Source organism: Brassica napus, chromosome A7, assembly GCF_020379485.1.
Source record: "Brassica napus cultivar Da-Ae chromosome A7, Da-Ae, whole genome shotgun sequence".
NCBI lineage: Eukaryota > Viridiplantae > Streptophyta > Magnoliopsida > Brassicales > Brassicaceae > Brassica > Brassica napus.
In genome coordinates, this window is record NC_063440.1 from 13,895,189 (window position 1) to 13,919,303 (window position 24,115).

At 32.2% G+C, this 24,115-nt stretch overlaps 2 protein-coding genes across 2 annotated transcripts; both read left to right on the plus strand.

Annotated features, from left to right (window-relative positions):
- The first annotated feature begins 9,096 nt into the window (after positions 1-9,096).
- Positions 9,097-10,344, plus strand: LOC106366783 (ethylene-responsive transcription factor ERF010). The gene has a single exon (XM_013806444.3). The coding sequence runs from the start codon at positions 9,524-9,526 to the stop codon at positions 10,088-10,090; it is 567 nt and encodes a 188-aa protein (XP_013661898.1). The 5' UTR covers positions 9,097-9,523; the 3' UTR covers positions 10,091-10,344.
- Positions 10,345-18,439: 8,095 nt separating this feature from the next.
- LOC106362978 lies at positions 18,440-19,903 on the plus strand. Its single transcript, XM_013802793.2, has one exon. It carries the CDS (start codon positions 18,440-18,442, stop codon positions 19,901-19,903), a length of 1,464 nt encoding a protein of 487 aa, XP_013658247.1.
- Positions 19,904-24,115: the final 4,212 nt, after the last annotated feature.

Here is a 24,115-nt window from a genome sequence, read left to right on the forward strand (position 1 = left end):
TAATTTTATTTTATTGATAAATAACAATTTAATATTTAAGATAAGCTTAAATTATCAAAAACCAAACAAATCTTTTTTTACTGCTCAACAAAAAACCTACAAATCTATACTATTAAATTAGTCAAAAACCTCTCAAATAAATCTTAAGTTTCACCAACTTAACAAATGTAACTTTTATAAAATGCACAAAATATAGTGAAATGTTAGATTTGGTCATTCGGATCTTCGGGTCAAATATAAATCGGTTTCTTTCAGATCCAAGTTCTTTGGGTCTTGGGCATTTATATCCAACTAGGTATTTGAATGATTTTTGTTCAGATCGGTTCCTTTTAGTTCCAGGTCAGTTTGAGTCAATAATTCAAGTATCTATAAAATTTACTATGTAATTTGGCTACGTAATGAGTCTAGCTCGGTTCGAGTATTTCACACAAAAAGATTTAAAGAATCCGAAAAGTCAAAAAATCAAAACATGAAAATACCCAAATATTTCGTATGAATTATTCAAATATACATAATATGAACAAAACATTCAGGGTACTTTAGGTACCCGACAGAGACCCACAGGTCCAAAAAAATCTAATAGGTAACTTTTTCCCAATCTCGAACCTCAACCTGTATTTCGTATTGGTTTGGTTCGTTTATCAAATTTAGGTAAAATGTTCATACTTAAGAAAGATTTACATAAGAGTGTATATAAAAAATCCCGAATAAACTTATACATAAGTTATATAATTTTAAACAAATTTATGTATTCAATATAATACGACTTTATAACATAATAATACACAATATACTCAAAATACTATCACATTTTCAACTTCGTATATAACCTATAAAACCCGCGCTTTCGAAGCGCGGGTCAAAATCTAGTAAGATTTTAAAACTACTCAATCTATGCAAATAGACCTGGGCATTTTGGGTATCGGTTCGGTTCGGATATTTCGGGTTTCAGGTAGTTTGGATAGAGGCTAGAGGATCCATTTAGTACTTGACTTATTTTTGGTTCAGTTCGGATAGTTTCGGGTTCGGTTCGGATAGTAAACGTAGAAACTAGAAAATATCCAGAAAAGTTCGGTTCTCATTTGGATCCGGTTCGGGTTTCGGATCATTCGGATAATTTGGATTAAAATATTTGTTATTTAGATAAAATATCAAATAATTAGGATGATTTGGATAAAAAAAATTGGACATTTCGAATTATTTTGGATATTTCGGATAAAACAATCTGGATAGTTTCATATACTTTCTGGTAGTTTGGATACTTTATAATAATTTAGTTATCCTCAACTATTTTCAGATACTTTTGACATAATTTTAAATTAACAATATATATTAAGTGATGTTATATGTATATATAATTAATATTTATATATATTCGGGTATCTGTTCGTTTCTCGGTTCAGTTTGGTTATTTTGGATATAAAAATATAGGAACCGTTCGGATATTTGAGAGTATTGGTCTAGTTCTCGTTTCGGGTATTTCAGTTCGGTTCCGGTTCGGTTTTTCGGTTCGGATTGTTTTGCCCAGGCCTAGATGCAAATACGAGGTTGGATACAGAAGAAAACTATACAATTGAGCCCGTTAGTCTAAAAGAATAAAAGCCCATATCTTTCTTTTTTGAGCAACATAACTTAATGCATTAAGAAATTAAAGGGTTTTTAAGAGGCCAGGGCTTGATTGGGCTGCTAACTTACAAGACCTAGTTGGATACATCCGGTCCATTGATACGAATATTTTTATAACAACTATGGCTTATATGGACCCTCGCAACAATCTATTTTATATAGATAATAACCCAAGATTTTTTTTTGTTATTTTTAAAATTTCGAGTGTTATCATCTATCTAGTGGATTCATATATTAACACTGTGTTGACTTACTGATGTTTAGCCGCCTCGTGGATTCAGAAATATTTAGGAAGATTTCCTTTTCCACGATTTAAGGCAACTTAATAAATTACATTCCTGTTTGTTGCCTAAATAAAGTGCTAAGCATTTTTTTAGCATTAATGTTCGTGTGAAGTTGAATCTTTGTAGTCTTATATACGCAAGGACATCTTACATTTCGCGATTTAATAATTTTAGGATGCGTATTATTTATTGAAGTAAATGATGATATATTTTATTTCAAGGCGGGGTATATAACAACAACGATATAAAACAACATGATATTAAAATAAATGGCAACCCCATATTTTAAAAAAATGAAACCTAAACAAAGTGGTCCAGTTTCTATAAAATGAATTGATTTTATTTTTGACAACAAAAAATTGATTTTATTTTATTTTTGCTTTTCCGTGGTAATTGGCGCCATGTTCACGTGCCAACTGGGTCACAGCTAAAAGTTTCGTTGTTAAATCATATTTGCCCTCTGTTTATCAAAAAATAATAATCATATTTTCCCTTAGAGCTTCTCTATACTAAAACTATTTGTTTTGTAAATCTTCATATTAAAATTTAAATTTAAACCAAAGTCGTGGGAACAATCCAAATATCACTCAACTCCTCCTACCCTACATATTTTTCTATAACATAAATTTAAATATTATTAGTCTATTTATATATATATTTAGCGTGTAACGATTACCAAATGAGCGTCGAATTATTATGAAAGGAACATAAATTGTTACTTAACATCATTATATATTTCCTTGTCGGCATAATATTTTTTTATATTGTCGGAATAATCGTAATATACACATATACACTGACGTTTATATATTGAGGACCACCGAACAAAGTTTGGAAAACATAAAAGAAAAAAATGCCTTATTAGTATGTCCATTTGTAAAATTGTGACTTACGGTATATAGTAGATGGGTTCACATCACAAGAATATTATTGGAATGGTGAAGAAAACAAGTCAAGAGAGCATCAACTTCATATACAGTACAAAGTACAAACTATATGAATTAGTTCGATAAATTAACAAAAAAATTTGGTTCCAAATTGAACCGATGTAAAATATGATATAATTCAATAAAATAATAAAATAATAATATTTAAAAAATTATCTGCTTTATATGAAGTTGATGCTCTCTTGACTTGTATATATATCGTAAATTAATAATTACGATATATTTAAATTTTATATACACATAACAAAACATTTTATTATTTATTGATCGTCAAAATAAATTGTAACTCTAATTATTATTTTTTATTTCAATATTTTGATGCCAATTTATCAAATTATATATAAAACTCATTTGTATATATACTTCCATATGTATTTAACATACATAAAGTGTATCCGATATTATGAAATAAAATATTTTTTCTTTCTTTTAAATATAAATCTAATAAACAAAGTTTTCTTAAAATTAACAACTATGTAAATTAATAAATTATCATCGTTGCAGCATTATTAATTTATAAAGTTTTTACTGTAATATGGTTAAGCTTATTAATATTGAAAATTATAGTTAAATCATGTATAAGCTGTCGATAAAGCATTAGAATAAAGATCATTATCCATAAAAATTTTGAATAAAGAAAATACAACTCGACATCTTTCTCAAAAAAAAAAAATACAACTCGACACTCCTGAAAATATCATAAAACAATTATTGGAAGATCGCTTCAATCGGGGATTGACATATTGCTAATCGTAATCAATCTCCCACCTGCTGTTTATAATATTCACAATTTATAATCTATCAGTTAATTTATGTAAATTATTTACAATAGATAAAGACAGGACGAAGAGCCACTTATAACTCTTAATCTTTAGTTGTCTCTTGTTTATGATTTTTTTTTCTTGTTTACGATCTTAATTAATATCTTTGTCCTGGAATTATTTCATAATCGTACATCTAATCTATTAAAACAGAGTCCTAATTTTTATCTACTTAAAAATGTTGTCATTAACTTTTGGACTTATTCACATCTCATTAGAGATAAATGTAACATCCTTTAACTTTTGGACCTATTTTTATTTCCAATATATTTGTTAGTAACTACCCTATATCTCCTGAAGTTTATTAGTATATTAATTAAATATAGTAACTATAATTGATATATGTATAAAAGATATTTATATTCACAAAACTGCAGTGGTGTATTTAGGAATATGCAAGATCCAGAGCTATTTTCTAAACTTTATTGATATACTATACATACTAATGATCTTATATTTACGGAGAGTGATTAATATGTTTAAAATATTTATATACACTAAACTGTATTTATATCATGTAAAGGAATATAACATCACAAAACATCTTTACAAATTATTTATCTATACTATATTAGTAAGATACTTTCACTTTTTTCAAGATATAAAAGTGTCGATAATGAAAGTTCTAAGAAAATTATTCACATAATCAAAAAAATACTCACACTAAATATAAATATAAGTTCTATTTATTTTAGAATCTAATTTATTAATTTAGAGTTCTATTTTTTACCTACTTACAAATAATCGAAGTTGGACAATTACATTTAACTAGCTTTACTATTATTTTTACTTATACCTAATTTAATTATTGTTTAATATATGTATACCCTAACCTAAAATTAAGGAACGAAATAACTAATCTATTGTTTTTAACAAATTTAATTTATATTAACACTACTTTTAAGTAAATAATCAATTATATTTTTTTATTAATATAAAAAGAATTATATATACAATTGTACTTTAATTCAAATGCAAGAACCAGATTCTTATAGATAGATTATCAAAATTAGATATATATATATATATATGATAAAATAAATAATAATAGTTATTAATGTTTAATGAGTATTTTTTATTGATATTATTGATATTATTGATATTGGTGGAACATGTTATTATTGATATTTTTTTATGAGTATAGTTTTACGGGTTGTTCAAAAATATTTATCAAATATAAAACTAATTGAACAAAACATAAAACATACTTTATGTTAGGCTCGGGCGTTCATGTACCCGTTGGGTACGGGTTGGAAATTTGAAATTTCGGTTTAAATTTATATTACATCCTATGTCTCATTCTGGTAAATTTATAAGTACGGATCAAGTTTAGATATAAAAAACTGGTTTTGCTTCTAATTTATACCACATCATAAAATCCATAAAGTAACCATATATTGTTTTGATTTTGGTTATATGGGTTCGGTTCAGATATATCCGAAGTTAAATCCAATTTTTTTAAGCAAAACATAAGAAATAAACTTATTTAAATAGAATTGTATATTTAAAGTGCTTTTTGAAAATTTAAATACTTACTTTTTAATATAATTTCACTATAAATATAAAACTGAATATTTGAAGTACATATTTATGTTTCACATATTTATATTTGTGATTAATTTGGATTTCATATATTTTTTGGTTTTCTGAGATTGCCTGTTCGGGTTCGGCTAATAACACTTCAGGTTCGGATATATGACGTACCACCCTACAAAACCTATTCTGGGATTTTTTACATTTCGTACTGGATATGGATCGGGTTCTTTGGTTTAAGTTCGGTACATACTTTGGTTTACGAATTTTATGCTCAGACCTATTTTGAATAAAGAGAAAATGCAATTATATAAAGTTTTTACCAAAAAATTATTCCGCGCTTTAGCACGGGTCAAAATCTAGTTACATTTTTACTTTGTGGGAGTTCACCGGAGAACGTTGTCATTGTTTTGGTGAAAACATATAGATGTTTAGATTCTTTTAAATCGAATAACTAATCTTCTTTGGAAGTTTGGATTTAGAAAATAACAAATAAAATCAACAAAAAATAAGTGATAATATCGTTTAATACGTTTATATTATTTTTAAGTTGATTTTAAAACGAACCAGAGGAAAAACTAAATCATTATATTAAATAAGTTTTTGGGAAATGCGTTGTTATGTCAAAATTATTGGAGAATATAATCTACCACTAATATGCTGATCCATGGTTAATGTTCTTATGTTCTTTTTTTAACAACTATTTTATTTAAATAAAATGTAAAGTTGCAACAAGAATATATAAAATAACAGAAATACAACTACGTGTTAGTGGTCCAGTGGTTAATCTCAACCTAAAAAGTCATGGATTCGAGTGCCGCTGGAAGGTGATTATCTTGAGGAACTTTCAAATCCAATACGGAGAAGTCGTCTAACGTGTGGCCACTGATGGAATTTACATGAGGATAATCACCAGCCCTCTTGAATTCTTCGGAAGGCTCCCCGACGAAGTTCTGGTGAATGGTCATTAGCGATAGTCGGATGCTCTCAAAGTTCCAGATACGAGAGTCATAAAAAAAATAACAGAAATACAATCAACTGCATAACTAAAATTAGAAAATGTTACAACACAAAGATTTAAATCTGAAGATTTTTTTTTTCTGATCCATCTTACTTCTTTTTTTGCAGCACTATTTACACTTAGTTGTCTTCTTTTTGAAGAATTTCCAACTTTTTTTTGAAAATTTCTTTGTTCTATAACATTTTACAGATTTCAAGGGGGATCTATAGATATTCTTTGAAAAAAATCTAATTTATTGATTTTTCAAAAAAAAGTAATTAGAACAGCTAATTTTCAGCGATTCTAACAAAATCACTTTGCAGTGAAAAATCACCAATTGTGATCTTCAAAAACATTAAATACCTTCATAGTTGCATCACTTTCAATCTTTCATATCCATGACGATGACGCACCGTGGTGGCTTCTATGGTATTTGTTTTTTTACCACTTGATATTTCATTCAGTATAACTGGATTGAATTTTTTTATCATCGTCCATAGTCTCGGAGACTAAGCCGAGAATTGTAATGGTAGATTAAAAAAAGAAAAAAATTAACCATTGATCCACCGCAGATAAATTTATTTTCAATGAAAGAGAAGAACAATAGATAGGAAAGCATATAGAAATTGATCATATCTTGATCAGATTAGAGTTTGAGAATTGTGTATTTCTCCTTCCCCATCCCATTAAAGTCGCATCGCAAGGAGACTTCTTTTTTTTTGGTATATTTAAAAGTTATGCTATTATGTTCTTTTATTACTATATTTTGTGGATCATATATTAGTTTCATAGTTTGCTGTTGTAATTATTATTGTATTGTTTGTAAACAAAATTATTAACTCGTAATGTTATTTCTTTTATGTTTCCAAACACTTTGATTGGTTTGGTATGTTTGTATAAGGACATTCTCAATAACCATTATTAGTTTAAGTGGTTGAAATACATCAAATATATACCGAAAGTAACCCTGAGAATATGAAAAAGAGAAAACTGGGGAAACATGACAAACTGAGAATAACGGGGGAAGGAAAAGGACAAGAAGGACAATGCATAATACGTGTCGTAATTTGAGTACACAAAAAGTCAATTCCTAACGGTATCCAGTCACCGACCACCGACCTAACTTTCCTCTCCACTACCCCTATTCCGTATCTCGTAGGTATTTTTATACACTGTGCACTAATATATAAGAAAAAAAGTTTTCTAGCTACACGAAGTTTACACTAATATGGTGGAAACCATCCAATATATTAAAATGTGTCAACAACTACATGAAGTTTATGTTAATACATGTCACATGTACGAAGTAAATAATAATATGGTGGCAACATCACAATCAGGTTTAATTGATTTTAAGCTAAGTTAATAGGGTGAATCCGTAATTTACTAAACTTAATAAACTTATTGATTTATTAAGTTTAATAAACTTAATTAATTTTATTAATAAAATTTGTAATTTAATAAACTTTAACTTAATAAACTTAATAATTAATTATACTTAATAAATTTATTAAACTAAATACACTTAATAATTTAATAAACTTAATAAACTTAAACTTAATAAACTTAATAAACTTCCTAAATTTATTAAACATAATAAACTTAATAAATTTATTAAACTTAATAAATTTAACAAATTTATTAAGTTTCTTAAGTTTATTGAATGATTAAGTTTATTAAATGATTAAGTTTATTAATAAATGATTAATTTTATTAAGTTTATTAATAAATGATTAAGTTTATTAAGTTTATTAATAAATGATTAATTTTATTAAGTTTAACAAATTTATTAATTTTTATAAGTTTAATAAATTTATTAAGTTTATTAAGTAAATTTAACAAATTATTAAGTTTATTAACAAAATCAATTAAATTTATTAAAATTAATAAATCATTAAGTTTATTAAGTTTAGTAAATTACAGATTGACCCCATTAACTTAGCTTAAAATCAATTAAACCCGATTGTGATGTTGCCACCATATTATTATTTACTTCGTACATGTGACATGTATTAACATAAACTTCGTGTAGTTGTTGACACATTCTCATACACTGGATGGTTTACACCATATTAGTGTAAACTTCGTGTAGCTATGAAACTTTTTTATAACCAACGTACCGTAACAATGTTCCAAAATGGTGTACATACACAATTTTTTTCATCAAAAATTTAGGAGAAACCTTAAAAAACGTTTTGTGAAATATTATTTTATTTTAAATTATGTATTTTCCAAATAAATAATAACAAAATTCACTGATTATAGATTTTTTTATATCAAAACTGATTATAGATTTTTTTTGGATCAAAACTGATTATAGGTTTTAGTTAGCTATATATCTAGCGATGAAAGTATTTATCCTCATTGGAAGGCTCTTTTGAAAATAAAATTCAGAAAATGTATATTTTTATATATATAAAAAGAAGTCATGAATACAAAAAGAAAATGGTCTTCATATGACTCACCGATTTGATATTTTCCACAATGCTTATAGCCTCGTATTTTCTTATTACGTAATTATTAGTTTTCATGTTCCAATTAGTAATTACAACATTGTGAAAGATTTCAGTTAATAATCGAAAAGGTTTTGGTCATGAAATATACTTATCTCTATATTGCTTCTGTTGTCTATCTGGACAAGGAGTCCTGCAGGTATCTATCGTATAAATTTATAGAATCTGGTTAAATACTTTAAATATACACAACATTATATATAAGTTATAAGTACCAGGGTATATTCGTGGATAATATATTTAAAAAACAGAGGAGGTTTTGCGTACTATAATATACTATGGATAGTAGAAGATTAATTAGAGAGTAAAGGGAGAAATAATATCAATTATAGTATTAATATGCGCATGTCATCTCCACCACCTCTTCGTCCGCCTATCCTCTTTAAAAACTTTCTGTTCCATTAAAATACAATCAAAACAGAAGATACAGCTTTCATCATCGGCCCAATATTCATTTATTTTATAATATTATTAACTGATAATTGAGAAAGAAAGAAAAAAATTTGTTATAACTACAAAACGAATCCACCACCATGAGTCCATGACACCAAGTTTTATCTTTAAAATCCAACTAACCAAAATTCTCTTCTCTCTACTTTTTCTCTTGTCGGTGAATTTGGATTTGTCTACTACTCCATCCACCATCATAACACCACCTGCAACCTTCCCCTCCTCTCTCTCTCTCTCTCTCCGACATATTTATTCTCTGTCATAGTCTCTCTCTCTGGCGAAACCCAGATCGAAAAAGTCGGTCGACTCCTCTAAGAGTCTGTTTCTTTGGAGGGTTTCAAGATCCTCCATGGAGGGCGGCGGAGTAGCTAACGTGGCAGTCTCCGGGACGACGACGACGACGAGGAAGAGAGAGAGACCTTACAAGGGTATAAGGATGAGGAAGTGGGGCAAATGGGTTGCGGAGATTCGTGAGCCTAACAAGCGCTCTAGGTTATGGCTCGGCTCTTACTCCACCCCCGAGGCGGCTGCTCGAGCCTACGACACGGCGGTTTTCTACCTCAGAGGACCGACGGCGAGGCTCAACTTCCCTGAGCTTCTTACCGGAGAGAAATTTACCGAGGAGGATATGTCGGCCGCGACGATCAGGAAGAAAGCAACGGAGGTGGGTGCTCAGGTAGACGCTTTGGGCTCGGCGGTGCTAGATAACCGCCACCGTGTTTTTGGTCAGGACCAAGAGAGTTGCGATGATAGCAAGAATTTTCGTCGGAATTATCAAAACGGTGATGGAGAAGAACATGAAGACGATGATGAAGATGAGAAGAGGTTGAAGAGTGGCGGGTGGTTATTGGAACGGGTTGACTTGAATAAACTACCCGACCCGGAGAGCTCCGATGAAGACTGGGAGAGCAAATAATAATATTAATATAATTGGCGCGGTGGCGTGCGTTAGCCTACCTCTGCGAAAATCATTAGCGCCGTTTATGTTTTTTTTTTGCATTAATTATCTGAAATTTTAGGGTTTCTAGCTGTTATATCTTTTTGCTACTTTCTTGTCTTTTATTACGTGTTTTGTGGTTTATGGAATTTTAGGCTATTGCTTAAAGAATGCAAAATGTATATTACAACTCATTAATACTTATTAATGAAAATTCGCCTTGTTTCCTATCATTAATTTGTCACTTTACTTTTAATCATTGTTTTTGACAAATATGATTACCCAAATTAAATACCCCTTTTGCTTGAGAAATAACACCAGTTATATTAGAAGAAATTTCCTAATTTGTAACTAAAATTATATTTAAGTGATTTAGAACATTTTCTTCCATCTAGTGTTCCTTATTTGAGCTTCTGGCTTTGGAATATTAGATCATGCTGACTTTACCTTCGTATATTTCTGATTGTGTTTTGTTATTTAGGCTTTAAACGATATATTTTGCAGACGGTTGATAACTTGATATAAATTCAGAGTAGTAAATGATTTAGAAAGGTTTTATATACATTTTGATAGTTTATAATCCTTTAACAAATGAACTGATCTCTTCTTGATTTGAAGTTTAGGGGATTGTTATAAGGAAGATTAAATCGAAGGGATGGGATATAAAGCTGAATAATAATAACGGGACAAAGTATGACCTACATGCATATCATATAAAAGCAACTTGACATAGTATATCTCTATTAACTACGTCCACATTTTTTGTTTTCTGTTAATTCATAAAGTTATTAAATGCATATGTAATGCATGTATGGATAAGTTTTTTGGGTCGTCTGGAACTTGGGGGTGTTTTTTGTTTTTGTCTTTGTCTTCTGCTCCATTTGTATTTGTTCTGTGGGTACCATTTAGATTTTATATGCTATATCTTTTTCGAGTTATATTATTACAAGTTCTATTATTATTGCTGCTTTTATTCTAAGATCTGTTTTCAATAAATTTACGTTATCTTATATATATAGTTTAAATTTTTCCTTCACCTACATTTCAGTAATACTTTATATATATATATATATATATATATATATATATATATATATATATATATTGATGTATGTGACAAGGACCAAGGAAAAGTATATTGTACCAATACGTATGATCATATTATAGATTACATTTTTTTTTTTCGTTTCATAATTGATGAGATCATGTTGGGAGTTTCTAGCTATGCCAATTTCTGTTCTTGGTGTATAAAGCAATATTACTCTCGAATGGATTATGTTAGTACTTCTATTGTTTATGTTTGTTGGTTGTTGTTATTGATATTAAACATGAAGGAAATGCGAAGATACCAATTAAGAAAGAGTACAGATGGATGTGTCCAAGACAAGCATAGTAGTTAAAGTGGAGTTCTGATTTGATATTTGATGGGGCTTTTCTTTTTTCTGTTCGTAGAGTGTTTGTTTTTGTATCACAAAATTCTTTTGAATCGGGCCAGATATTGATTTTATCTTCAAATCAATTTTCTTATGTCTCATAATAAGTGAGGATTTTGGTCTTTTTCGTTTAACCTTTTATGCTACTAATTAAAATCCAGTACTATAGTTGAGCCCTAACCGCGAACTGATTAAGCTGTTTAAAAATCACTGACCCAAGATCACCTTCCCCAAACTTCTTGCCTGATCATTGTTTCTTGTTGTATTTAGCTCGATGGAATTTTCTCAAAATTGATAGCGATTTGAAGCCACAATCATATTACTATATTAGTAGAGTTCAAATTTTGCATGAGGGACATGCCATACTCAGGTCCATGTACGCAGTGCCGGCCCTTAGCACATACACAAAAAACTTTTGAATGGAGACTACTTTTGTGGGTTCACCATTTTTTTTTGACATCTACCATTTATTTTTCTAAAGTAAAATAAATACTATTATACATATTTAACCAAAAAATAATGACAAACACATGAAACTAATATATTAATGTACAATAAATTAAGTAAACAAATATAATAGGTTTAAATAAACATTATATTTAACCAATTAAGCTTTTACTTATATCAAATGTAATGTCTTGATAATTTTTAGTTCTGTATTAGGCCTCGGAAATATCAGGACCGGCACTGCATGTATGTTCCAAGTAAGACCATTAAACTGTATTTAAACGAATCGATATAGTATCGTTTGATCTGACTGAGAAATAATTATATTTACTAGGTTAAGACCCGCGTTTTGCGCGGGATGAACATTATATATATAAATTATTTTATATATTATATGTTTATAACATATTATGAAATAATAAATATATATTGAATAATTAAAAAGTCATTATCTACTACTTATATAATTAAATTGGTGCGAACATATAATTTTTTTTTATAAATCAAAAAAATATTTTTTCTATTTGATATGATATATAATTAAATTTAAATAATAGTAACATATATAGTATATTTTAATATTAATACTTATTAAATGATACTTTTTGCTCATATTTTTTTTTATCATTTGTATCTATTATAGCAAAAAGTCTAAATTAGTGATAACAAAATTTTCACTGTGGGATTAATGGTTTAAGTAATTTATATTATTTTAAAAAACTAAGTTGTCAATATTTTTTCAAATATTTTTATCAAAAAAATGTTCAAAGTAAATTTCAAAATTAAGATATTTATGTATTTTTATATTGCATATAGTTTAATTTAAAATGATACATATATTTATATATCTCTTATTTTTGATACTTATTAAATGAGACTTTCAACTTATATTATTTTTTAATTATTTGTATCATGTCATAACAAAAGTTTTAAATCATAGATCACAAAATTTGAATGTGAAACTTTTAATAGTTTTAGTAATTTATACTCATTTTTTAAAATTCAAAATATAATATATAAATAATTTTTTTAATTTTTTATTATATGGTTACTATGATTGTTTAATTTATTTTAATAGCTTATAATTAAACAAATATAATTATAATGCACACTTATTTTTATCAAATCTTTATTATTTAAAATCATTAATTGTCATATATACTTTAGCCACATTAGGTAATTCCGTAATCTTATTTAAGGAAATAATGAAGCACATTAATTATGTATTTATTGTGGTTTAATAAAAAAATTATTATATATTTAGATGGACCAACCTATTTCTCTAAGGATTTTAAAAATCATTCTAGTGATGACACGTGGCTACAAAAAAATGTTGCAATGCTTCTCAAATAATATATAGGGGATTTAGTCACGTTTGGTGAATATTCATTTTCCTATTTAGAGTGTGATTCGAAAATACTATAATAAATTAGAGTAATTAAAATGGAGTAAGAGTTATAAAGTAAATAAAATGTATAGTAAATAATAAAAAAGAAAAAGTTAGAGTAACTGACATTCCCACTTCTAAAACCATGAGAAAAATACCAAGTGTTTTTTTTTTTTCTTTTTTTAAATTTTGATAGGGCAGAAATTTGAATGATGCGTCGCCAGCACTAAGGCCATGCGATCCGTCGAGTTATCATGAATCATCAGAGCAACGGGCAGTGCCCGCGTCGACCTTTTATCTAATAAATGCATCCCTTCCAGAAGTCGGGGTTTGTTGCACGTATTAGCTCTAGAATTACTACGGTTATCCGAGTAGTAGTTACCATCAAACAAACTAAAACTGATTTAATGAGCCATTCGCAGTTTCACAGTCTGAATTCGTTCATACTTACACATGCATGGCTTAATCTTTGAGACAAGCATATGACTACTGGCAGGATCAACCAGGTAGCATTCATAAATCAGGACAAGACCACGTCATATTCCCGCAAACACATGGAAAGTGGGAACAGACGCAGACTTGACCGTCATCTTTTGTCCGGAGACAAACGTGCTTAGCGGGACAGAATTTCTTCGGGTCACCGCCATAATATTTCCGCAACCGAGATCTCAGCAAACAGCTTATTCACCTTTGCGAACAATGCATAAACTATGCAAAGACGCAAGGATCACAAGTGCCGACTTATGTGTTCACGACTTCCCCACTGAAGGAGATGCCGCAAACAACATTTTAAGCAAAGCTTAACAATTCCTTCCAGATAGGTACGCAACACAGGCCCCGGATCAGTTCAACAAGCATAAAACTATGCTAGTGAAGAAACTGAGGAGGATAGTTGGTCTGTAGTTGGGTGCGCGAGCACAGAGCCTACAAATACCAAGTGTTTTACCTTCACTTAAATAGTAATTGGAGTGAGAATAAACTACTGATTAATTTTTTTTTTCCACTTGGTTAGTGAGTTTATGGGTGGAAAGTAGAGTAACATATTTATAATGAGAACATTAACGCTATCGGTGACTTACGGTCACACCCTTAGAAATGGAAATAACTACCATAGTTCGGTAAAAACTATATGAGATGCAATAATACACAAATACAGTAACTTTTTTATAAATTAATAATATAAAGACTTAGATAATTTATTAATTTATAGAAGTATTAATTTACTAAAAAATATTTTTAGGTTTATATATTTTGAAATATGTTTTATGCAAAAATAAAAAATACTTGATTTTATGGTATTGATTAAATTTTACATATACAAATTTTATGTTATTTTTATTTAATTACTGGTGCAAAAAAAATCTGTCGGAAATATATATGAATTTTTAGCTGTAAAATGACAAAATAACATCAATATATTTAGAAAAACTAAAGATATACTCCAATGTGTAAAAATGAACTATACTATATATTGTTTATATTTATTTAAATTTTTTATATATAAACTAATAATTTATGTTTATATTAAACCATATATTTACATAAAATTTTTCAAAAAAATGTTTTCTTATCATTTTATCGAATTATGTCATATTTTACACCGGTACAATTGAATTCGGAACCACTAAACTTTATTAATTTATGGAGTTCATACTGTATATATTTGAAGTGTATAAATTAACATTGTGAGGTCACAACTAAATTACTTAGTATATGGTTTGCTTTTTATGAGTAATAAGAATTAGATTTATGTTTAGTTGTACCGAAATGAGTACTATTTGATTCAAAAGAGTTATTTTCATATTATTTGTTTCATTTTATTTTTTACTACTTGTAAATTCTTGTAAGTTACGTGTAAATATTTCCGAGTATTTAAAAATTGTTTGCTAAATATTTTTTAATAGAAGTGAACATAATATTTTTTTCATTATACTAAAAAAGAACAATACATAAAATATAAATAAGATATTTGTGAGTATTATAAAATAAGGAACAAAAAATGAATCTTTTAATAAAAATATTATTTACTTCTTAAAATAACAAAAATATATTTTCTGAGTTTAAACTTAGAAAATCTACTTTTTCACAGTTTAATTTTATTTTTATTTCGTAATAACCAAAATAATAAACTTCACCAAAATGTCATTTATGTTTAGCAAAAAAAAACTAGTAGTAAGTAATTTCAGGCCGGTTAATTCGTCTTTTCGATATTCGTACTTATCCTTATATTTGGAAATATAAATTCTAATATTTAATATATGATTTAAGAATGATAAATATTTGAAAAATCAAGAAGAATACAAAGTAAACAATATGTACTAAACGAGTACCGAATATTTGTGTCTTAACCCTAACGAAAATCATGAAAATCACAAACTACGTCAAAGCTATCGCCTGTCGGCCTAATTGCCTTCTCATTTCTTTGATCTAAAGTCTAAATACTAGGGGTGGGCATTTCGGTTTAGTTTCGGGTTCGGTTTGGGTTCGGTTTGGTTTGGGTAATTTGGGTTTTATAAAACTCAAACCAATTAAAACCAAAGTAGTTTTGGGTTGGGTTCGGTTTGGGTTTAATTCGGTTCGGTTCAGTTCGGTTTGGTTTAGATTTAGTTTGGTTTACATTATTATGGTCTAGTTTGGTTCGGTGTAGTTTGGGTTGGTTATAAAATATGAAGGCATCAGTTTTATACTTTTATTAAAAAATAATCAACTCATAAACGATAGAGTAAGAATATAAAAACTTATGCTACATGATTTTATATATAATAGTATTATTTGAATCGTATTTATAATTTTTTTTAAAGATATGGAAGTTATGAAAAAATGAAAAACGAAACTTTAACTAAAATTTGCAATATGTTAATACATATATATATATATATATATCATATATATTTTTACTATATATATATTGGATTATCGGTTTGGTTCGGTTTGGTTCGGTTTAAACCCAAACCAAACCAAACCGTTCGGGTTGAGTAAAACATGAACCAATTGGGTTACATAAAGAGCACGGTTTGGTTTGGTTCGGTTGAACTTCGGTTTGGTTGGTTCGATTCGGTTCGGTTTGGGTTTTTTGCCCACCCCTACTAAATACGTTTCTAACCAATCGACTTACGGTTGCGTTAAATACATCCACTTGATATTTTTTTCTACGAAAGTTTTTTTCTTTCAATATTGGGCTCTATATAAGGCCTAGGAAAATACTGACCAAAGATAACACCTTTATAATTTATACCAACGCGTACTATTTTGGTTTAAGTTCATTAAGCTTGACATTTTAAGCTTGACATTGGGTCTCAGCTTTTGGAGAGCCCAATCCGGCCCACGTACGAGATGTTTGTTCGGATTTCGTACATATGTACGTTGTGTCTATGTAATGGTCCCGACTTCGGACATATATACACATTGATATTGTACATGTTTGCTTTTTTGCTTTTTGGTTATTTTTATAATTAGTCGATTTCTTACGCGATGCCTTTATACCAATTTGGTATGTACTTACTTGGACATTGGTTTTGGTCCATTGGTCGAATAAACAAAGAAACAATTTATTAATGGGAAGTCTCTCCAATAAGAATATAAAATGTCTTGGCTTTAACGCACCCATCAATTTCTTGAATTCCATTTCAAGGTAAGGTTTTCACCACCACTGGCTCCCCTATTCCTAGCTTTCTATTGAGTACTACTGTACTACTATTACTATATGTTATAATTATCCAAAGCCATTTTCACTTGTTCAAAGCGATTAAGGAGATCACTAGAAGATATTTTTATAATGAGTTAATATTATTATTTGTAAAAGTTTTTACAATAAATTTCTCCGAAACTTTATGCATATAGAAACACACCAATCTAATATAGTGCTATATTAACGTATGATGATTATTCAAAGGACAATTTTCTCAAATAGCTTATTTTAAGTTTTTGTCATAAAAAAGTTTTAAAATAAAAAAATATATTAAATATTTGTTTTTACTAAAGAGGCGTAAGATTCTTCTACTTTTTATTTTATAGATATACAAATATAACTAAACAAAAAAAAATAAAAAAAATTATATAGCTTCGAATTCTATGTTTTCAAATTCTAACATTTTTTTGAATTTATCTATTTTTTAATATTTTCTAAAAATTCTAAAATTCCATTTGAAACTATTTTAAAATTTTTATTTTATTTTTTAAATATTTACTTTTTTTTAAATTTAAATCCCGCTTTAGAATCTTTCCCTTTAACTCTGAACCTTTTGTCAGAAAAAAACTCTAAATCCTAATTCTACATAAATTAATTATAGGTATAACTGCATATGTCTATTTTTACTTTTAATAAAAAAATTGGTCTAGAAAAATAGGATTTCGTGTAGTTAGTTTTTGATATGCAAGAATCTCTGTTAAAAATTAATCACTTTTTTCTGTAATTTTTTTTTGTGAAAATAAACTAAGAAGAAAATAATACTAGAAAATTTCTCTTATTCAAACAGTAGAAGTATAAGACATTAGACAATGTTAGTACTTTGAAATTAACAACAGAGAAAAAAATTATTCACGTGAGTCACGTTGCTGGAGATATCAGCTTCCGTGATGCTGATGAAAAGTAGAGCCCACAAATTTCAACTGTCTAGATTCACCGACGGTACGAGGATGATTTTATCGACACCGTCCGATGTTTCCTAGCTGTCATCGTAATAAATAATAAATTTTCTAGTTTGAGATGATTGTGCCGACATGTCGCTAAATATTTTAAGATTTGTACGAGTTATATCTGTGCTAATGAAAGGTTTTGATTCAAACCACGTTTTTCATGTAACAGAATCTAAAACAAATCTTTAAATCTAGATTTAACTTGACTAAAGAAAATATTTAACTATTTACATTGGGGTTAGCATAAAAGTGGTTAAAACACGTTTTCTATTACAAAAGTCAAAGAAAACATTGGTTTTGGGATATAATTTGCTTTCATATCCGAAAATCTTATCTGTTTGTTCATCTCTGCTTCGCGCATTGAAGAAGAAAGTGGTTGGGAGTTAAAATTAGTGAGAAAAGAGAGTTAGTATCTGTATTAAAAAGATGTCTGTGGCAATGGACAGAGCTATGATGGCTCTAAATTTGGAGGAAGACGATGTTCCTTTCAAGATGCCGAACCTTCCTGGTATTAGCTCGGCTGAGGAGAACAAGCTGAGTTTGATGGGGAGACTGTTGAACCCGGAATGTCAAAAGATGTCAACTTTGATCTACAAGATGCCAAGAAAATGGCAAAAAGAAGGAAGGATCCGGGGAATCGCCTTGTCGGAAGAGCGTTTCCAGTTTATCTTTCAAAATGAGCATGATCTTATGGATGTTTTGGAAAAGGGTGTCCAGACGTTCAATGAATGGGTCATAGTGATGGAACGTTGGGTTGAGAATCCGCCTGAGGATTATCTGCAGTACGTTAATTTGTGGGTTCAAATAAGCAAGATACCGGTGAACTATTACACAGAGGTGGCTCTTACGGCTCTGGGTGATATCGTGGGTAAAACCATCGTGGTTGCCTTTGATCCGTCGAAGCCGATTACTCAACCTTTTGTGAGGGTGCAAGTCAAGTTCAATGTAGCAAATCCTCTGAGAATGGCAAAAACTCTCGATCTGGGGGAGGGCAAATCAACGGTGATTCACTTCGACTATGAAAATGTTCAGAAACGTTGCTTTACTTGTCACCGTTTGAACCATGAGAAATCCATCTGCCCTGTATCGGTGAAAAAGAGACAAGAAGAAGCCAGAGTAAGAAGGATGAAAATTCAAGAAGAGTTATCACTGAAGAAACCTTACTTTCAAGAACAGGACCCTCTCTTTGGTGTTCTGGCTGAATCTCAGGTGGGGATTAACCCGGCTACAGGGAGACCGCGAATTGCGGAGGAGGTTTTACAAGAGATGAGAAGGTATCTCTGTGCTAACACAGGGGAAGATCAAGCTATCAAGATTGACAAAGTCATAAAATCTGTGCAAGAAGCGGAAAAGGATCCGGAAGTTCAGAGGACGTTTCTACGTCTAGAAGCTCCACCTGAAATTACGAAGGATCTTAATAGAGGAAAGGGCTTGGTTTTTGACTATGGGAAGCAGATAGCAGAACAGGAGAAACAATTAGTGGTGCACAAGACGGAAAAGCTGGTGGCGTCGGCGTTTCAAGCGTATAAGGCACGAAGCTTGCCTTTTGATGGGAGAATGTGCAACTCTGAGGGTAGTGTTAACAGCAAATGCGCTACTCTTTCTGATTTACCTACGGTTTTTAAGTCAGGGGCTTGGGAACCTGCATCATCCGGGATGATCAGAAAGAGTAATAACCCGAGGAGGAGACCCTCCAAGGCTGTGAGAAAGCAAAGAAAAGATGAAGGGGCAAAAGAAGAGTTCCGTGAGATGATTGAGCACAGAGAAGGGAAACAAGTCTCAGGGTCTAAGAAGAGGAAGTATGAAGAGAAAGGGGAAGAAGGAAGATCAACACCTAAGGCGTGCTGCCTTAAGGCGATCCCACATGAGGGATTGCCCAATGTCCAATGAGCATTATGAGCTGGAATTGCCAAGGTTTGGGGCGGCCTCAAGGCTTGACAATTCAACGTCTACGGGAAATGCGTCAATACCATTTTCCGGACATCCTTTTTTTAATGGAAACAAAAAAATGTCGGAATGTTTTAGTTGATCTTCAAGTTTGGTTGGGTTATGCACATGTATATACTATAAACCCAGTTGGTTTCAGTGGCGGTTTGGCCCTCTTTTGGAAGAAAAATGTTCAGGTTGATGTGTTAACGGCGAGTAAAAATGTGATTGACTGCTCGGTGAATTTGGGCGACTTCTCTTTCCTTTTGTCGTGTGTTTATGGTGAACCAATAACTAATGGCCGAAGTGTGATATGGGAAAGGCTAAGTCGCATTGGTTGTTCACGAAGAGTACCGTGGTGCATGGTTGGTGACTTTAACGAGATTCTAAACAATCAGGAAAAGACGGGAGGTCCCCTGAGGCATGAGAGCTCCTTTCAGCCGTTCGCAGACATGTTAAGCTGTTGTGGAATGGAAGAACTGTCGAGTAAAGGTGATAGATTCACATGGGGAGGTTTGAGATGGAAGAAATGGATTCAGTGTTGTCTTGATAGGTGCTTCGCAAATAAAGAGTGGACTAATCTCTTCCCGGGCGCTAACCAAAGATTTCTAGAGAAGAGAGGTTCCGATCACCGCCCTGTTTTTGTCAGCCTCAGAGCATCAGCTGAATCTTTCAGAGGAAGGTTCTGCTTTGATAAACGACTTTTACTTCACTCTGAAGTTAAAATAGAGGTTCAGTCTGCGTGGAAAGGAAGACATCATAACACATCTGTCTCTGAGAAGATCAGCATCTGTAGGAGAGCGATGAGCAAATGGAAGAAGAAAAGGGTCTTCAATGCTAAAGATAAAATACACATCTTGCATGAGAGACTCGAATGGTTCCAGACGAGACCTTATCCTTGCTTTTTCGCGATAAACATCATCAAAAAGGAGATCATTCGGGCATATAGAGAAGAGGAAATGCACTGGAGTCAAAAAAGCAGAGACAAGTGGCTTGTACTGGGGGATAGAAATTCTAAATTTTTCCACGCCTCGGTGAAAACTAGCAGAGCCCGGAAATGTATTACTAAGCTGAAAGATGATGATGGGGAGCTACATTGGTCTGATCCGGCTAAAGGGGAGGTAGCGACAGCTTACTTCACCAAACTCTTCACCACTTCATGTCCGAGATCTTATGAACCTGTGTTCCAGAGCTTGGTGCCCAAGGTGACAGTAAGTATGAATGAAACTCTCACAAGTCCGATCTCGACAGAGGAAGTTAAAGAAGCAATGTTTTCAATTAAACCGGAGAGCGCTCCTGGCCCGGATGGTATGTCGGCGCTGTTTTTCCAAAAGTATTGGGATGTGGTGGGTGAGGACATCACAAAGGAGATCCGAGATATTTTTGAAGAGGGAAGTCTACCTGAGGATTGGAACTACACTTATATATGCCTTCTTCCAAAGATCCCAGACCCGGAAGCAATGACGGATTTGAGACCAATCAGTCTGTGCTCAGTTCTATACAAAGTGGTGTCAAAGATCCTGATTCATAGATTGCAACCAGTTTTACCGGATATAGTGTCAGTGAACCAGTCGGCTTTTGTCAGTGAGAGACTGATATCGGACAATATCATAATCGCACATGAAGCAGTTCACGCTCTTAAGGTTCTACCCTCGGTAGCTGCGGAATACATGGCGGTGAAGACAGATATGTCGAAAGCTTATGACAAAGTTGAATGGTCCTACTTACGGTCCTTACTGGTGGCTTTGGGATTTGATCAGAAGTGGGTGAAGTGGATTATGATGTGTGTAACATCAGTATCCTTCTCAGTCCTGATTAATGATCAACCTTTTGGATTAATCAAACCGCAGAGAGGACTAAGGCAAGGCGATCCTCTCTCGCCTTTCCTCTTTGTTCTTTGCACGGAAGGTCTATCCCACCTGTTGGAGGTTGCTGAAAGAAACGGGGTGATAGAAGGCATGCGCTTTGAAGAATCAGGTCCCTCGATTCACCATCTGTTCTTCGCTGATGATAGCTTGTTCCTCATAAAAGCGTCACTGGTTCAGGGTCATAATCTGAATCGCATTCTTCAGTTTTATGGGGAGGCTACGGGGCAAACAATAAACTTTCAAAAATCGGCAATTTCGTTTGGGGATCAGATTCCAGAGGCTCAGAAAAGAGCCATCCAAGATATCCTGCAGATTTATAATATTGGTGGCACAAGCAAATACTTAGGGCTGCCTGAATGTTTCTCTGGGTCCAAGGTAGAGCTGTTGTCTTATTTAAAAGAGAGAACTCAAGGAAGATTGGATGGTTGGTATCTTCGCAAACTCTCTCAGGGAGGCAAGGAGGTTCTCCTCAAATCTACAGCCGCGGCGATACCGGTTTATGCGATGTCTTGTTTCAGATTGCCAAAGACTTTGCTATCTCAACTGGCAAGTTTGATGGCTAATTTTTGGTGGGGTTCAGACGCAGGGCTGAGGAAAATTCATTGGGTCGCTTGGAATCGAATGTGTCTACCAAAAGAGTTGGGAGGTATGGGTTTCAGGGACTTGGAAAGCTTTAACCAAGCTCTACTTGCAAAGCAAGGATGGAGAATAGTGAATCAACCTGAATCATTACTGGCCAGATTTTTGAAGAGTAGGTACTTTCCTCAAGGGGAGTTCTTATCGGCAGTAATAGGGGCAAGACCATCATTTTCATGGCGAAGTCTGTTGTTTGGCAGAGAGTTATTGGTCAAAGGGTTAAGGCACGAGGTTGGAAACGGTATGAACACTCGAGTCTGGACTGACAGATGGATCGATGACCCTCGTGAGGGTCTAAGGGCACCTTGGAGGAAAAATGTGAGGTTTGAGGTAAACTTGAAGGCATCGTCTCTCATAGATCAAGTATCCAGAAGATGGAATGTGCAAGCCCTGCAGGAGTTTTTTGTCGCAGGAGATATGGAACTCATATTGAAGAAGCAACCAGTGATCAGCAGAGAAGATTTTACCTCGTGGAAATTTAATAAAAGTGGTTCTTTCACCGTCAAATCTGCGTACTGGCTGGCTTGTGACGTGAAAACAAAAGCACAACAACCTGAAGCACGAATGTTGCCATCAGTAAATCCTTTGAAAGAAGACGTGTGGAAGGTGTTGACTCTCCCTAAGATCAAGATTTTCCTGTGGAAGATTCTAAATGAAGCGTTGCCGGTGGCTCAATTATTACTAAAGAGAGGGATCAAAGTAGATAACAGATGTCAACTGTGTGGCTCTGAGGAAGAAGACATTAATCATGTTCTTTTCACCTGCCATATTGCTAGACAAGTGTGGGCGGTTGCAGAGATTCCAGCTCCTCGGTTGGGTTTTAATGTCACTTCGGTTTTGGAAAACATGAACTTCCTTCTAGGAGTGAAGAAGGTAAGACTTGGGGAATCAAAGAAGCTAAGAGCTTGGCCTTGGGTACTCTGGAGCTTGTGGAAAAGCAGGAATGAATTCTTATTTGAAGGAAAACGTTGGGGTGCGGAGGAAATAGTGGCAAGAGCGCAAAGGGACGCGGGAGAATGGTTCTTAGCTCAGGCGGTGGAAAAGGAACTTCAGCAGCAGCAACCGGTAGAGAAGAAAGGTTTGGAGAAAAGGTGGGAACCTCCTCCGAAAGACTGGCTCATGTGCAACATAGCGTATGATTGGGACAAAAGGGGTAAGTCCCTTGGAGGAGCGTGGGTTGTTAGAAACCACAGTGGCGAGGTGGTCTGTCATAGTAGGAGAGCTTTCGCAGAGATAGTTTCGAAAGATCAAGCGAAACTGCAGGCAACACTATGGGCAGCTGAAAGTATGAATAGTCTCCATGTCAACAAAGTAATTTTCGCTGGAGATTTCGAGGATCTTTTTGGAGCAGTTTTGAGACCACAAGCATGGCCATCTTTCTTATTCCAACGTGATGAATTCATTCGGAGTGTGGCTGGGATTGAAGAGTGGAGGGTAAGGGTAGTAAAAAACGAGACAAACAGAGGGGCGTCTTTCATCGCCGATAGTGTTAACCGGCACAGATTGGTTCAGTCGTATGTTGCGGCAGGACCTCCGTCGTGGTTAGTCGAATTTTTCGAAAGTGAAAGCCGCTTCCTCTAATTGATCTCGAGGTTAGAGCTTCTTATCGTGCGTCCACAGCTCTAGGAGAAGAGAGGAAGTTTAGTGAAGGTTTTTAACAGGGGTCTGTCCT

Excerpts from the sequence above, each read along its gene's own strand:
- LOC106366783 (XM_013806444.3), top strand. The coding sequence starts at position 9,524 with ATGGAGGGCGGCGGAGTAGCTAACGTGGCAGTCTCCGGGACGACGACG.
- LOC106362978 (XM_013802793.2), top strand. The coding sequence starts at position 18,440 with ATGTCTGTGGCAATGGACAGAGCTATGATGGCTCTAAATTTGGAGGAA.